The sequence below is a fragment of the Lactuca sativa genome, chromosome 8 (genome assembly GCF_002870075.4).
Source record: "Lactuca sativa cultivar Salinas chromosome 8, Lsat_Salinas_v11, whole genome shotgun sequence".
Taxonomy (NCBI): Eukaryota; Viridiplantae; Streptophyta; class Magnoliopsida; order Asterales; family Asteraceae; genus Lactuca; species Lactuca sativa.
The window spans coordinates 126,131,498-126,148,714 of NC_056630.2; the positions used below are offsets into that span (position 1 = coordinate 126,131,498).

The following is a 17,217-nucleotide window of genomic DNA, read 5'->3' on the forward strand; positions in this document are numbered from 1 at the left end:
TTGAACCGATGGATGAGCAATTACGAGACTCATCTCGTCGAAGATCACCCGCAACATTTTGGAGTAGACTCGTGTGATCTTTGGTTCGATCAAGGAAGGGATTATGGAGATTTTGGATGAGTGTCTGGGCACATTACGCACATAAATCTTGGTTATTGTGGGGGCTCGCACTCTTTCCTTCCGCAAGTTTCGTGCTTGTGGAGCTCCCGAGTTCTTTGGGGAGAAGGACCCCATTGTTAGTAGGGGGTGGTTAGCAGACATGGTAAATGCTTTTCGGTCGAGCTTCTACCCCAGGGGGTCAAAGGTCAGATTACTTTTTGTCTTCTGAAAGAAGGAGCCCGAGATTAGTGAGAGGATGTGAACTTCACTTTGGGAGGTGGTGTCATTGAGACGATGACTCGGGAGGAGTTTGTGAGTCACTTTAGGGCAGAGTTAGCATCTGCTATCGAGGTGCAACAGTTGGTGATGGAGTTTTAAGACCTTCTCCAGACGATTGAGACTGTGACAGAGATCACTGCCAACAATATATTAACCGTATAAAGATACCAAAAAATGAGGTTAATTACTCTTTTATAATATTTTCATAGCAAAAAGTATATATATATATATATATATATATATATATATATATATATATATATATATATATATATATATATATATATATATATATATATATATTCTTTTTATGTTATAAAACGTTGTTACTCGATTACACTCCAATTGCACATGATAATACATCAATGTGGTGGTCACACAAAGTGTATAAATAATTCATTAAATAATTCTGTTTGACCAATTATGTAGTATAAAACTTAAAACTTAGAAGAGAAACTTATTTTAAAAAAAAGTATTTTTAAATTTATCTAAAATACGGTAATAATTCCACATTCTCTCCTATAAAATCCCTTTACCTTTAAAACGATTAAACGAACCTGCGTACTGGCTCGAACGCTTCATTCCTAATTCAAAACAACCAGTTTCAGATAGCCAGTTACATCGTTCTAAATGATATGATCATGCCATTCACTTTGCTGTTTCATATCTTCAAATGAAACGCTTCAAAGGTATGTTCCATAGACATTAGTTAACCTTTCGGTTATATCATCAGTCATTTCCAGGTTCCGATGGGAAAGAAAAGGTCTTGGTTTGGTTTCTTGAAGAGATTATTGATTTGCAAGGCCCAATCAACCAAAGAGAAGGTGTGTTTATCGCTATACTATGTATCTGTTAAAAACTAACATTGTCAATATATATGCTGTAATTAAGCCTGTAATAGTATCATAATCTTACGTTTTTTTGAGCTGGATTACAATTTACAGGGAGCAAAAAAAAGCAGATGGTGCTTTGGGATGTTAAAGACGAGTCGCCATTACCATGCACTCGAAACACCGGATCAGGCAAAAGTAAACGATCATAAGGAAGAGCAGAAACAACACACATTGGCACTTACCGTTGCTATGACAGCTGCGGCGGAAGCAGCGGTGGCAGCTGCTAATGCAGCGGCGGAGCTTGCCAGGCTCGTCAGGTCTCCCCAAGACCTTGAATGGAGAACCCGCTATGAAGCAGCCATTAAAATTCAATCTTTTTATCGTTCACACCTGGTATATTATACATACACTAAGTTACTTCAGATTCTATTGTCTTAAAAGTTATAATATCTTGTTAGAATAAACGAATACGGATTTTGAAGTATAATATATCGAATTCCATGGGGTTGACGCAGGCAAGGAAAGCTTTGATCGGATTAAGGGGAGTAGTGAAGCTTCAAGCTGTGATTCGCAGTCAAATCGTGAGACGAAAATTCTTAAACATTTTGAAAAACACGCAGCGATCTAAAGTTCATCAAATATGGGTTCCTACATTCGATAAAATCTGTAAGATCGGTATAGACAAACAAGATCTTTGTAGCCCACGAATGTCGATCAGGAGAAACGGTAACGTTCTAGAAGATCCAATAAAGTCTAATCAAATGTATGAAACACAGAAGAAACTGCGATTTCGGGATAAAAATCATATAGAAGAAGAACACCATTCATCACCATCTTTTAGATCCCGAATGTCGAATAATGGCAAAAGGCACTACCATTTATCGCCTGATCGGTCAGATGAGACGTCGTTGCCGAATTCACCAGTTTTTCCGGCTTACATGGCGACTACTGAGTCGTTCATGGCAAAGGCTCGATCACTGAGCACCCCAAGACGAAGGATATCGTTTCTTGATCATGGGTACTGCACTACTAATGGTTCCTCCACCGGTATGCCCATGCTTTCTTCATCATCATCGTTTAATGGTGGCGTCAAAGGCAATTACAGGCACATGCATCTATTATGAGTTAAAAGGTCAATTGTTGGGGGTTTTCATTTGAGCTCCTTTTTGAAACGGATTATTTGATTGCTTGAATTCTATATTATAATATTAAAATTTGATATTTGGATTTAAGATAAAGTTATATATATATATATATATATATATATATATATATATATATATATATATATATATATATATATATATATATATATATATATATATATATATATATATGATGGTTCAATTGAGAAAAAAAAAGGTTGAGAATGGGGGAATCATTCTCAGCCACTCATTTATTTTTGCCGCAAAAGCCTCCGTCGTACCAGCAGAAATGGGAAAGGAATAGACATGTGTTTTCCAACAAAACATGTTTCTTTAAACTATGTTAATCATTACCTTAATATATACAAAAACATAGTTTTTTCGTTTTTTTTAATTTTTAAGAAGCTATTTTTAACGAAAAATGATTTTAAATATACCAAAATTCATGATTTTTTATTCTCTACAAATAGACATCCATATTGATATAGTTTTAAGATAAAATAAAAAATTTATTTTTTTTATATTTTCAGCTATCATTATTTATAAGTGAATAAAAATGAATCAAGTTTTACTACAGTACATTCGTTATTCAGTTATGAATAAAAACTATGATTAATTTTTTTTTTTTTACAATTTAAGTATCATTCATATATGAATATAGCATATAATAAACATAGTATATTCATATTTAAATATTAGACGATGCATTCACTTATAAATATTACATAGTATATTCACTTGTGAATATTAGATGGTATATTCACTTATGGATATTAGATAATATTTTTATATCTGAATATTACATGGTATTACATGGTATATCACATGTGAATATTACATAGTAATATAGTATATTCATTTGTGAATATTAGATGATATATTCACTTATGAATATTACACAGTATATTCACAAATAAATATTACACAGTATATTCACATATGAATATTACAAGGTATTTTCACAAATATATATAATTTTTATATGTTATTCACATATGAATAACATACAGACTTGTATATTTGTTTTTTTTTTTTAATAATCATATACTGAGAAAACATATTCATATATGAATATAAAGTGGTAATTTAGTTCATGCATTTCATCAAACAGTTGGAGTGCATACAATTTAACTTTTTTTAAAAATGTTAAAAACATGATATTTTGACTATTTAAATCTTACAAAAGAGTAGATTGATAGAGAATTATATGAAATTTTTCAAAAAAAAACGATTTGATATTTTTCTAACCTCAATTTTCAAGTTTTATTTGATAATCGATGTTGAATGAATGATATGAAGTGGATTTTTTGTTGATTATCGATGATGTTGATCTAATAACATTGGGAGTATAATTAATCATAGATGTTGAAAATCTGATCGTATCCAAGCACAATTGAAGGTTGAATTAAAAGAACCAAAAACGAATTTTTGCTGTTAACTGTTGAATCGTGTTGATTATTGACGAAGATCGATGATTGATTAGCACTGGATGATATTGATGATGGTTTAATTGAAGAAATCTGGATGATTGTTGAAAGTTGGAGAAGAAATTTAGATGATGAACGATGAATGAGTTTGAACTACAGATACGTATTTGAGATTGAAGGTTGTTCTCATATTTACAAGTTTGCCACAGTGTCTTTTTATGTTTGAATAAAATGAGTGGCTGAGAATGATTCCCCCATTTTCAACATTTTTTATTTTCTCAATTGAACCCACCTCTCTCTCTCTCTCTCTCTCTCTCTCTCTCTCTCTCTCTCTCTCTCTCTCTCTCTCTCTCTCTCTCTCTCTATATATATATATATATATATATATATATATATATATATATATATATATATATATATATATATATATATATATATATATTAAATTTATTCATTACAATGATCAAATAAGTGTTTTAGGTCCATAAGGTTTTTATTTCTCGCATGATTAGTCCTTATGGTTTTATTTTACATTAAATTTATTCATAATTGATTTAAAATTATTATTTTACATTGGATTAGATTTATTATTAATTTTTATTTCTTTTTAATTTTAATTTAATATTTAGAAATATAAAAATTTAAATTATAACCTATTACATCTAACTATCAACACCATCAAATTTTTTCTCTTTCTTCTTCCATCGTCCGTCACCACCACAAGTCATCGTACTCTACCATTATCACCGACCATCATCCACCATCATTAATTTACTGCTAAAATTACTATCAAAACAAATCAATACGATTGCAAAATCACAAATTATGAAATTTCATTACATGATGCAAGGAACTACAAATTAATTTTTGGTATCTATCGAGGAAGAGGAATATCATCAATTTTTGGATATGTTCTTTGTTTTTTTTGTGAATCCAGATAAAATTAACAGACATTTGGGTATGGTAGAGAAGATGAACACCAAACATCAAAAAATAAAACATGCTTTTATTTATTTATGCGGTTACGTGTTTGGATATGTGATTTTTTAGATTTGATTGGATTTGAACATAGTCTAATCAAGTAAAAACATAAGAATCAAAAGAGAGAAGAAGAACCTTTACGATAACATTTTTTCCTCTTTTCAAGAATACCACCGCCGCCTATTCTCCAATGGAAGAGACACAAATATTAATAAACTATAGGAGAAGCCAACATAATGAAGGGTGGGTTTGAAGGCTAATAAAGGTGAACGGGACGAGGTTTAACCTGCAACCTTTGTCTCAACCACTAGTTGTTGGTGAAGGTGATTTTGAAGCTTCATGACCACCATGAGCAACATAGTCGCCTACATAGGTAGTGGGAGGCATTTTAATTTGGCCTTCAAAGTTAGAGGATAAGGATAGGGAAGAGGGGCGGTGATGGTGTAGGGTTTCATCATGAACATCATGGAGTTCATTGTGGCTAGTTGTATATAGAGAAGTAAGTGTTAGGCTTCTCTAATGTGTTACGAGAGTGAGAAAGAGGAGTAGGAAAAGAGTAGAGAGGGGAAGGGGAGATAAAAAGTTTTTTTTTCTTATTTTTATCGAAAAATAAACAAAAGTGTAAAAATAATAAAAATGGGCAGTAAAGTAATTTATATGCATTAAGGACCAATCATGCAAAATAAAACCACAATGAACCAATGTATAGCGTGTTTGATATTGAATCGGTGTGTTTGGAAAACTAAAAAGACAAACCACGTAATATTTTGTAACACCCAATTTTCACAACCAAAAATTTTCATTTTTATTAATGTAAAACTTCCCAATTTATATATGTATTATTAAGAAAATTGTTTATTCCAACTTACATTTATTAAAAATCGGAGTATCATAGAAAATGCGAAATCCTCAATGTTGCTGATGAGTGTGTACACTCCTGCCTTCGCCTTCCCATAGACACTGATGATACTTGAAACAATAAACAACTGGATAAGTATAAAACTTAGTGATTCCCCCCCCCCCCCCCAAAAAAAAAAATACCACCACACAAATGGATAACATATACAATCAAACATGTCGGGTCCAATCAACCATCGAGTTGGAATACCCTAGACCCAGTCAACCTCCAAGTCCAATCATCCTCTACCCCAGCTTGGAATGCCAATATACAACGGGTCCAATTAGTCATCGGCCTGGAATACCCATAGTTTGTTGGCCTACCGCCTTAACCCTACTGTTCTTCTCGAGCCTCCGTGCCTACGACTTACAGTCGGCCCGCACCGGGTATCTTGGCCTACAACACAAAGCAAGATTGCCTCAACCCAAACCAAACACAACATGTCGACATGTGAACAATCAAGGATCAAGTAGGCACATAATACAGACAACATCAATCATACATGTCACTATTGTCTACTAGTACTCTCACAACATACGGTCCTGCTACCAACTAACCTCCATAAAATGTGTAACCATAAGTAACCAGAGGTGAGATAGCCATCCGTACAGATGATCCTACTCTAGAGTCACAACCAAACAAGGAACATGCAAGAGAGCCCAGACCAATATATCTCAGGCTATCCTACATGACCACAGACAATCCCTAAAGGCACTCCATATATGACAACCAACAAGCACATATAACATACAATTCTACAGATTATTACAACAAAGCAACATACTCAATATCAGGAGACATATCTAACATATCACTACATCATAGCATCATACTCAATACCAGAACACAGATCTAACAGATCACTACAGCATAGAAGTATACTAAACATCAACAATCTAAGGAATGCATGGTCGTATATACTCAGAGGTGGGATAGTCACCCGGACATGTGATCCTACTCTAGAACCACAACTAAAAAATGAGTCGGTAAGAGAGTTTAGATCAAGAGTCCCCAGTCTATCCTACATGACTATATACAACCCCCAAGGCATCCCTCTACTAACAGATAACCAAAAGTAGTGGGCCGACATTGGTGCCTTCGACCACAAGTACAGTAAGGCGAAACTCACATCGATATGTGTGTAGGAAACCACCGTAGAAACGAAGAACTCTACCAGCTTCAACTCACTTCCAATCACCTACATGAAGATACTAGAGTCAATCTCCAATCACAAGTCATAGTCACTTGCAACAATGACTATTTCACATGAAATGGCAATTAGGGTTCCACATAAAATGACGATTAAAGTTAAGTAAGGACACTTAACCCATTAAGGACTTAATCACCTAAGGGTAGGACTGATTAAGGATTGACTTAGTTATTCTCGGGTATAATAATAATCCAAGCAATAGCCCAAATACGTGCTTGATCATTGTCCAAAATAGAGCTCCCTGATTCTAGGGTTTTCCACATAAAATCATAACTAGGGTTAGTGTTATACACTTAACCCATTAAGGACTTAATTCATTAGGTCCAATACTGCATTAAGTTAATTGTAGGGAATTACCGAGTATAATTTAATGTTCAATTGATAGTTTTAATGCGGGTCCCGACAAAACTCCAAAACTAGGGTTTTCGTGGCATTAGGGTTTTCTAAACCCTAATTAGGATTTCCAACCCAAACACGCGCCACTCGGAATAAAGTTAGATGTTTAGGTAATTTAATTTTTAATAAGTCGGGCACCACCCACTACCACCTTGGGCAATGGTGATTGGCGGCGGTCCGTGGCGGCAACCACCCATACACAGCGGTAGTGGCGGTTTCGAGTGATATATCCAACAACCAAGCACACATAAAATTTCTTACATCATACATACACGCACTAGCACCAAAAAGAATACAAAAATGCCCAATAAAACCATCGAGACGGTGGCAGGAGGTGGCAGCTACCACATCACGGTGGTGGTGGTGGGTTTTCTTCGGTTTTCCGGCCAAGCAATATTCATACGACATCATACCATTAAAGAGCGATAGGGCATTTTTGTATTCTTTTTGGTGCTAGTGCGTGTATGTATGATGTAAGAAATTTTATGTGTGCTTGGTTGTTGGATATATCACTCGAAACCGCCACTACCGCTGTGTATGGGTGGTTGCCGCCACGGACCGCCGCCAATCACCATTGCCCGAGGTGGTAGTGGGTGGTGCCCGACTTATGCAACCCTAGTGGGCCTTATGAAACCCTAGTGGGCCCAATAAAACCATAATGGATCTAAAGACTTAGCTTTTGGGCCTATTGAGTTGTGATTGGGTTGGAAACCCTAATTAGGGTTTAGAAAACCCTAATTTTGGATATATGGGTTATGGATTGTCGGGACTGCATTTTGGATGACCAGATTGGGATTAGGAACTAAGCCAACCACACTACATGATTGACCTAATAGATTGATGGACTTAATGGATTAAGTCCTTAATGGGTTACGTAAGAAACACTTAACACTAATTGTCATTTCATGTGAAAACCCTATTTGTGTTGGGTTTGAGTTAGGCCTTTTCTATTGGGCCTAAATGTTTGGACTATTGATGGGCCATCCAAGAACAAGTATATGGACTGGAATATTTGGATTGGGCTTTAGGATAAGGCTCATTGGACAGGCTTGGGCCCAATTGGAAAAATTAGGCCATAGATGAGCCATAACTGGGCCTTGATGATTAAGAGATATTGGACCATTAGATTGCCAAGTGTTTAGACCAGAATAAATGGTTGGGCCTTAAGGTAAGACCATGTAGGGGTTTGGGCTCAATTTGGAAAATTGGGCCATATGTTGGGCTTTGGTTTATTATTAGACTTCTGGGCCTTTGGATTGGGCCTTGGGTTTGAATCAGGCCAAGTTAGGGGTAAAGAAGTCTTTTACCCCAATCATGGACTTATGGATATGGGTTGGGACCCAATTATTAATTGGGTGTTATTTTCATGTTGACAGATTTGGGAATCTGTCATCCAACAAGGGTTTTATCCATGGGACTTCAATAGTGCGAGGTAAGTTTCCTCCAGTAGGAACGGGTCTAAGGCACTAAGGTCAGCCCGTTTAGTTAGTAGTAGTTTCATACCACGATCCGATGTTGGGCGGGGCCCAATGTAGGTTTATATACTTTTCTGGGTTTCTATTCCAAAATTAGCTTCTTTATCTCCAACTCTCAAAGTAAGTTTGGACTCACGAATGTCAACCAAGGCTCGAGCAATGTTGAGTAAAGGGTGACCAAGAATAATCGAGACATTGGCATCTTCTTTCATGTCCATAACCACAAAATATATTGAAAAAACAAATTTCCCAAATTTTACCAAGATGTCTTCTACAATGCCTTTAGGATGTGTCACTGAACGGTTAGCCATATGAATTGTCATTTTTGTAGCCTTCAACTTCGAAATATTAAGCTTTTGATAAAATGAGAAAGGCATTAAATTTATGCTAGCTCCAGAATCAGCTAAAGCATAAGTCTTCAAATTATTCCCAAATTCACATGGAAGAGTAAGGCGTCCTGAATCTCCCATATTTTTTGGTAACTCTCCCAATACCACCTTAGAACTCTGCTCACTAAGGATCAACTTAGAATTTTTCTTTAACTGTTGGTGAGTATCTATCAGGTCTTGTAAGAACTTCGCGTATTCAGGAACCTTAGATAACGACTCAATAAAAGGAGAATTTATTGAAATGCCCTTTACTTGCTTCAAAAATTCCAAATGCTCCTGTTCCATTGGATGAATATTAGCTCGGGACGGAAATGGTAAAGGAGGACGATAAGCCGGAACATTTGCTGAATTATTATGTTCAGACTTAGCCCATGTCGTGGGCTTTAAAGGCTCACGTCGTGAGTTTGGTTGTTCAACATAATTTTTTTCATGGATTTTCGACTTTATCGGCTTTGGTTCGGGCTAATTTGGCTCCACTTCTAGTGCTTCTAAGAACTCAGAAATAGCCTCTTCTTCAGTTTCAATTACCATTACATGTGATTGAGTCTTCTTTTCAGGAAATTGTGGAGATAGTTTTTCGTTTACCAAAGTTGTTAGTTGACCAAGTTGTGATTCGAGATTGTGGATTGATGCTTGATGATTTCATAACAAAGCTTGCTGGTAAATCATCATAGCTTGTTGATCTTTCATCATGGCTTATTGATCCTTCATCATCAATCTTTGATCTTTTATAGTTGCATCTGTCTCATCATGTCTTTTTTCTGAAGCCTCCATAAAACGATTAAGCATGGTCTCTAAGTCAACTTTCTTTTCAGCTGGTGGTTGCTCTTTTTGGTAGAAGCCTCACCATTCTGCCTATATTTCTCTTCTTTTTGCTTCTTGTATTCTTCATATGGCAACCACTCCTTCTTTGGTTTTCTCCAGTCTTCATCATATTTATCCCCGCTCGAATAGCAAACTTGAGCATGCTTGTTTCCATTAATCTCGTCCAAGTGGCATTCCTTGGTCAAGTGTGGACCATTGCATCTTTCACATCCAACTCTAATAGCATGAATTGAGTGGTCCATTTTTGTCATTCTTCTGTCCATAGTATTAAGCATGGCTAGCACAGCAGCCATGTCTTCAGAATTTCCTCCCCCAATGCCTTTAACTCCATAATTCCTTGGATTGTGGTACTCACGGGAATGCTTTGTGAACTCTTTAATTAACTATTTTATTTCACCCAGATTTTTCTTTGTAAGCGGTCCTTGAGAATCAAGGAGTTGCCTCTTCATGACATTTACCTCGTCATAGAATATAAACACTTCTTGTTGTATGTTAAAGTCATTTTAAGGGCAGTTTCTGAGTAACCATTTATATCGTTCCCATGCCTCATAAAGCGACTCTCCTGATTGTTGCTTAAAGTTGGCTATTGACTTCTTGAGTTTAGCTATCTTGGATGGTGGGCAGAATTGTTTTAAAAATTTCTCGCGCATCTGTGCCCAAGTAGTGATTGCTCCATGCGGTAGTGCCTTCAACCAATCTTTTGCAGCTCCTTTAAAAGTGGCCGACAACATCCTTAGTAAGACTGTCTCTCTAGGAACATTTGGGACGTTGAAATACTCTGCAATGTCATTGATCTCATCTAAATGCTTATAAGCATCCTTATGATCCTTTCCATAAAATGGTACATCCTTAAGTGCAGTAAGGGTGTGTCCTTTTAGCTAAAATGTGGCAGTTGCAGGAACTGTAGGCTGTACTAAATCGGGACCATCATCGTCTCTTATCCGCTTTTTATATGCTCCCATGGACATATTCGTAATGTTCGCTATCTCATTTTCTGGTTCGTCTTCGGGTTCACTCTTTTCTAATTCGAATTCAATCTCGGATTCGTATTCGAATCCTTGTGGGTTAGATATTTGATCACATCTTTCAACCTTTCTTTTTACCTTTGATGATGTACTTGACTCTCCCACTTTATTTCCTGTCTTCCTTCCAGAGACTAATTTGAGATCCTTGAAAGGTGACTTCTTTGGTGTTTCATTCACTCTTGCATTCTTATCCGTCTTTTTGTGAAGGATCGACTCTGGATCTTCAAGTGGTGGCACCAAGGGCGTGTTAGAACCTCTGGTCATGAACTAATGCAATAAAACAAAAATAAAAACGCAAAACTTAACAAAAACTAACTAGAAATAGTCTATTGACTGGTCACCACGGCATGGTAAAAGTCACCACCTCGTGTTGTTGCAGAAAGTTCAAACAGAAAAGAAAAACGAAGAAAAATGAAAAACTACTGAACCTACGTCGTGAGTTGAGTACCAAAAAAAAAACTAAGCTGAAAAATTAACTTTTTGCATATTTTACTCCGCAAAAAGGATCGATTAACCTACAACAAATAAATTAACAACTAAAATAGCCGTTCCCCGACAACAACGCCAAAAGGTTTGATGTGCACAAAAGTACCTACTAGGTTTAAATTTATATCCTAACTAACTTAACTTAACTTAACTAACTAATATGCACCTAGGCAGTGTACCTAGTCAGATTGTAGTGTAGTTTAAGTAAGTTGGGGTCGAACATAGGGAACGAATTTAATTAGCTAAAATAATTACTCTAAATTAATCTAAAATCAAACAATAATTAAAAAGGTTTTTATCTAATTTTGCAAGTCTAGATAAACTTAATTACTAAACAAATGTTCAATCAATTACTAAAATCACTCTCGTTTAGTTCGAATCCACTTCTTCTTTATGGTTAGCTAACAGTTATGGACTATCAAAGTTGGTTATCTAATATTATATTATTAGTAATTTAAGTCCAAATCCTCCCTAATAAATAAAGAACTTTTTGCCACATGTCCTCTTTTTCTTCATTTGGACACATGTCATTTTTTAGAATTTATGAATTTTCTATTTTCCGCTTGTCATTTTATTGTATTTTTCATTTTATTAAATTAAAATTCTTCATTTAATATGTAAGGTAATATATATGTAAGGTATTTATTAAAAAGGTTTATATATGTAATGTATTCAATACATTAAAACCTCATTAATTTTAATAATTCAAAATTTTTCTCATTTTTCTTATAAATTCAAACTTTTTCTAATTGTTAAAATTTCATATTTAATTTTTTCTAAATAAACTTATGTAATACATGGGTGTCACACCTAGTTTACTAATATTTAACTAATTCATGTAAAACTATGCATGGTCAGACACAATCAAACACATAATCAGTTATGTATTATGAATAAGCTATGTAAGATTTATTATGCAAGCATAATTATGGTCATAATTTATGTTCTCCAGCACAACTAAATTCAATTACTTCAGTCACTTATCTAAGGTTGGGTCGATCCTGTCACACCCCCAAACCTGAACGGTGGAAACGTTCGGGGGCGGATGACTTCATGTGGTAACGTAACAAATGAATACATAGTAAAGAAAGCAGTACAACCATCATATATATAATTGAAAGTTTACATTTGTCAAAAGTTACATGTTCAAAACTCAATTACAATATGATGTCAAAAATACGAGATTAAACTGGCGCCGCAGCATCCCTTCATCAAAAGCGTAATGAATACCTGAAATTACTGATTTCCTGGGACATACAAGTAATTTTGAAAGAGTAGATCAACATTTAAGCTGGTGAATTTCATAAGTATTTAAGTGACAATGTTTGAATGAAATGAAATGTTTTATCTTTGTTTGTTTGTGTTTAGAAAATCCTATATTTTCTACTAGTATAAAAGTAGCCTTCACTCAAGACCAATGTTTGTCTCCAAAATGTATGTAAGTGTAAAATAACCAATGAGTTTGAAAACCTTGTAAATCAATGCATTTTTAATACCCCTTGTGAGTTTTATAACCATACTATTGACTCGGAATGCCTATACACAACGTTCTTCAGGCGTTGGAATGTTATGACGTTTGTCACCCCAAACGGTGGACTGCAGCTATCAGTCAGGGCGCGAGTTGTCAAGCCCGTATAGATCTATACACAAACACCATGCTCCCCCTCCAAGGGATTCTGGTATATAATACAGGACTTGAAATGTGTACTCGAACGTACATGAAGTTAGTGTCTCACAAAACCATGGTATAAAAACAAATCTACTTGTTAAAATGTTACGTTTGTTCTTGTATACGAAAGTAAATTTCTTGAAATTCATGTTTCTAGTACATAAGAGTTAGAAATTTGTTCGTAAAACTATACCTATTATAGTTTTCTAAAAGGGTGTCTTGTTTGTTTAGAAATACCTAGAAAAGAAATCACTTGTTTATGAAAGCATAGATTTTTGGTGTAGAGTCTAAGATAGACAAGAATAATCTAAGAAAAGTTTAGTTTAAGGAATTTCTTTGAAAATTCATAACTTCTTTATCTGATGTCGGTTTTTGCCAGACTTTTTACCGCTGGAATACCATTGTCGAGACCTTCGATTCTCGTTTAGGTCATTCCGGCCAAAAGTCGCTCGATCTCCGATTCGAGTTTTTAGCTGTCTGTTGCTAAGCCGAACTTGGAAAAATCATAACTTCGCTATATGAAGTCGGATTTGGGCGTTCTTTTTACGTAAGATCATGGTTCAAAGACATTTAAACATAGAAGGAAATTAAATAGAATTATTTGTACATTTTATTATGAAAGTAAATTTTATTACTCAAAAGTGGTTACAATACTTGACCCATTTTGGTCATTACAAAGAGTTGAAATATCGGGTTGTCACATCATCCCCCGTTAGAGAGAATTTCGTCCCGAAATTTAAAGTAGTAAAGATACTAGTGAACATGAAAGAGATGAGGGTACTTTTGTTTCATCTGATCTTCGCGTTCCCATGTGAATTCAGGTCCCCGCTTGGCGTTCCAGCGAACCTTCACGATGGGTATGCAACTTTGTTTTGTTTGTTTGACCTCTCGGTCCATGATTTCTACTGGTTCTTCCACAAAGTTGAGGCTCTCGTTGATCTCGATCTCGTCGAGTGGAATAACAAGAGTCTCATCGGACAGACACTTTTTCAAGTTTGAGACGTGGAAGGTTGGATGGATGTTACTAAGTTCGCGCGGTAGGTTAAGCTTGTAAGCCACAGGGCCGATTCTGGCAAGAATCTCGAAAGGCCCTATGTATCTTGGATTTAGTTTCCCACGCTTTCCAAATCGTATTAAACCCTTCCACGGTGAGACCTTTAATAAGACGTGATCTCCTACCTGGAATTCCAAAGGTTTCCTCCTTTGGTCAGCGTAGCTTTTCTGTCGGTCTCTAGGAGGCTTTCAATCGTTCACGAATCTGAACGATCTTCTCTGTCGTTTCTCGTATGATTTCCGGACCGGTGAGAGTGCTTTCAGGAACTCTTCCTCTAGCTAACTGGGTATCGCCAACTTCAGTCCAGCACAGAGGGGATCTGCACTTTCGACCATAGAGGGCTTCAAACGGAGCAGCCTTTATGCTTGTATGATAACTATTGTTGTATGAAAATTCGACAAGGGGTAAATGAATATCCCATGCCTTTCCAAAGTCAATCACACAGGCTCTCAGCATATCTTCTAAAGTTTGTATTGTTCTCTCACTTTGTCCGTCTGTCTGTGGGTGGTAGGCTGTACTCATGTCTAGCCTAGTTCCCAGGGAACTTTGTAGTGACTGCCAAAATCTTGAAGTGAATCTACTATCTCGATCAGAGATAATGGATATCGGAACACCATGCAGTCGCACTACTTCCCTTAAGTAAGTTCTTGTAAGCTTCTCCATTTTGTCAGTCTCCTTGATGGGTAGGAAATGCGCGGATTTGGTCAATCTGTCGACAATGACCCATATGGTATCGAGTCCACTTTTCGTCTTGGGTAACTTGGTTATGAAGTCCATAGTAATCCGCTCCCATTTCCATTCTGGTATCTCTGGTTGTTGTAGTAATCCTGACGGTTTCTGATACTCGACCTTAACCTTAGCGCAAGTAAGACACTTACTCACGAAGGTAGCAATTTCTGCTTTCATGTTAGGCCACCAGTACAGTTTCTTAAGATCCAGATACATTTTATCTTAACCCGGGTGAACGGAATATCTTGAGTGGTGAGCCTCGGTCATGACTACATTTCTGAAACCACCATGTTTTGGGGTCCAGATTCGGTCCATGAGATAGTAGGCTCCGCCACCCTTGACTTCTAGATTCTTCTCCATTCCTCGCAGGGATTCACCCGCCACATTTTCAGGTTGCAAAGCTTCCATTTGTGCCTCCTTAATTTGTGTGGATAAATGGGAATGGATAGTCATGGTTAGGGATTTGACCCTCCGACCAGTGTATTCCTTTCGACTGAGGGCGTCAGCTACTACGTTGGCCTTGCCAGGATGATAACGAATTTCGCATTCGTAGTCATTCAGTAACTCAACCCATCGTCGTTGTCGCATGTTGAGTTCCTTCTGATCGAAAATGTGTTGAAGGCTCTTGTGATCGGTGAAAATAGTACTCTTTGTTCCGTATAAGTAGTGCCTCCAGATCTTCAGAGCAAATACCACTGCTCCTAACTCGAGATCGTGTGTCGTATAGTTCACTTCGTGTGTCTTAAGCTGTCGGGAGGCATAAGCGATAACCTTCCCTCTCTGCATAAGAACACAACCAAGTCCTTGATTTGACGCATCGCAATACACTACGAAGTCTTCTATCCCTTCGGGGAGGGATAGTATCGGTGCGGTGCACAAGGCCTGCTTTAGTGTCTGGAATGCCTTCTCTTGTTTCGCTTCCCAGTCAAAGGCCACACCTTTCTGGGTTAATGAGGTAAGGGGTTTCGCAATGCTCGAAAAGTTCTTTATGAATCTGCGATAGTAGCCAGCTAGACCTAGAAATTGACGAATTTTTATAGGTGTCTTTGGTGCCGACCAGTTCTCGATGGCCTTAATTTTGGAGGGGTCCACGTGTATACCTTTCTCGCTAACAACGTGACCTAAAAATTCGACTCTTCGAATCCAAAATTCGCATTTAGAGAACTTCGCATAGAGTTTCTCCGTTCGCAGTGCTTCTAGGACTTTTCGTAGGTGCTGACTATGCTCTTTGTCACTTCGAGAGTAGATAAGTATATCATCGATAAAGACGATGACGAACTGATCCAAGTAAGGGAGGCATACCCTATTCATTAGGTCCATAAATACTGCTGGTGCATTGGTTAATCCGAATGGCATCACCACGAATTCGTAGTGTCCATAACGAGTTCGGAAAGCTGTCTTTGGAATGTCCCCCTCTAGAACTCGTAATTGGTGATATCCGGATCGTAGATCTATTTTGGAGAAGTAGTTCGCCCCTTGAAGTTGATCGAATAGGTCGTCAATACGGGGTAGAGGATAGCGGTTCTTGACAGTAAGTTTGTTCAGCTCTCTGTAGTCGATGCACATACGGAACGATCCGTCTTTTTTCTTTACAAACAAGACCGGTGCTCCCCAAGGTGAGAAACTTGGTCTTATGAATCCTTTGTGAAGGAGTTCATTAAGTTGACTGGAAAGTTCCTGCATCTCTGCTGATGCGAGACGGTAAGGCGACTTCGCTACCGGGGTAGCTCCTGGAACTAAGTCGATTCTGAACTCGACTTGGCGTTGTGGTGGTAATCCTGGTAGTTCTTCTGGAAAGATATCGGGAAAGTCGCGTACTACCGAGATGCTCTTGATGTCCTTCAGTTCTTGACTTGTATCAACGATGTGCGCTAGGAATGCTCGACAATCCTTCCGCAAGCACTTTCGAGCTTGGATGCACGAAATGATGCGAAGGTTTGTACTAGATTTGTCGCCGTAGATCACTAATGTTTCATTGTTAGGGAGGTTAAGACGGACTGCTTTCTCAAAGCACATGATGTCGGCGCGAAGAAGACTCAACCAATCCATGCCGACTATGACGTCGAAACTTTTAATTTGAACCGGCATGAGGTTGATTGGGAAAGAATGGCCGTCTAATGTTAACGTACAGCCCATGTATATGCAATTTGTGTTTTCGGTTTTTCCATTGGCCATCTCTACAGTGAATGATTTTTCTAACTTGCTAGGTTTAGGTTTAAGTAAATGAATAAAGTTTTGACTCACGAAGCTTATCTCCGCTCCACTATCGAATAATATGCATGCGTATGAATTATCGA

The 17,217-nt window shown here is 37.0% G+C and overlaps 2 protein-coding genes and 1 non-coding gene across 3 annotated transcripts; 2 read left to right on the forward strand and 1 right to left on the reverse strand.

The window, feature by feature from the left end:
* Positions 1-955: 955 nt before the first annotated feature.
* On the forward strand, positions 956-2,382 carry LOC111888014 (protein IQ-DOMAIN 12). Its single transcript, XM_042897296.2, has 3 exons — positions 956-1,202; positions 1,323-1,604; positions 1,727-2,382. The coding sequence occupies exons 1-3, from the start codon at positions 1,128-1,130 to the stop codon at positions 2,333-2,335; spliced, it is 966 nt and encodes a 321-aa protein (XP_042753230.1). The 5' UTR covers positions 956-1,127; the 3' UTR covers positions 2,336-2,382.
* A 6,423-nt stretch (positions 2,383-8,805) lies between these two features.
* Positions 8,806-9,417, reverse strand: LOC111888015 (uncharacterized). The gene has a single exon (XM_023884130.1). It carries the CDS (start codon positions 9,415-9,417, stop codon positions 8,806-8,808), a length of 612 nt encoding a protein of 203 aa, XP_023739898.1.
* A 1,035-nt stretch (positions 9,418-10,452) lies between these two features.
* On the forward strand, positions 10,453-10,559 carry LOC111888021 (small nucleolar RNA R71). The gene has a single exon (XR_002849004.1). It is a non-coding gene; the product is annotated as a small nucleolar RNA R71 (small nucleolar RNA).
* The last annotated feature ends 6,658 nt before the right edge of the window (positions 10,560-17,217 follow it).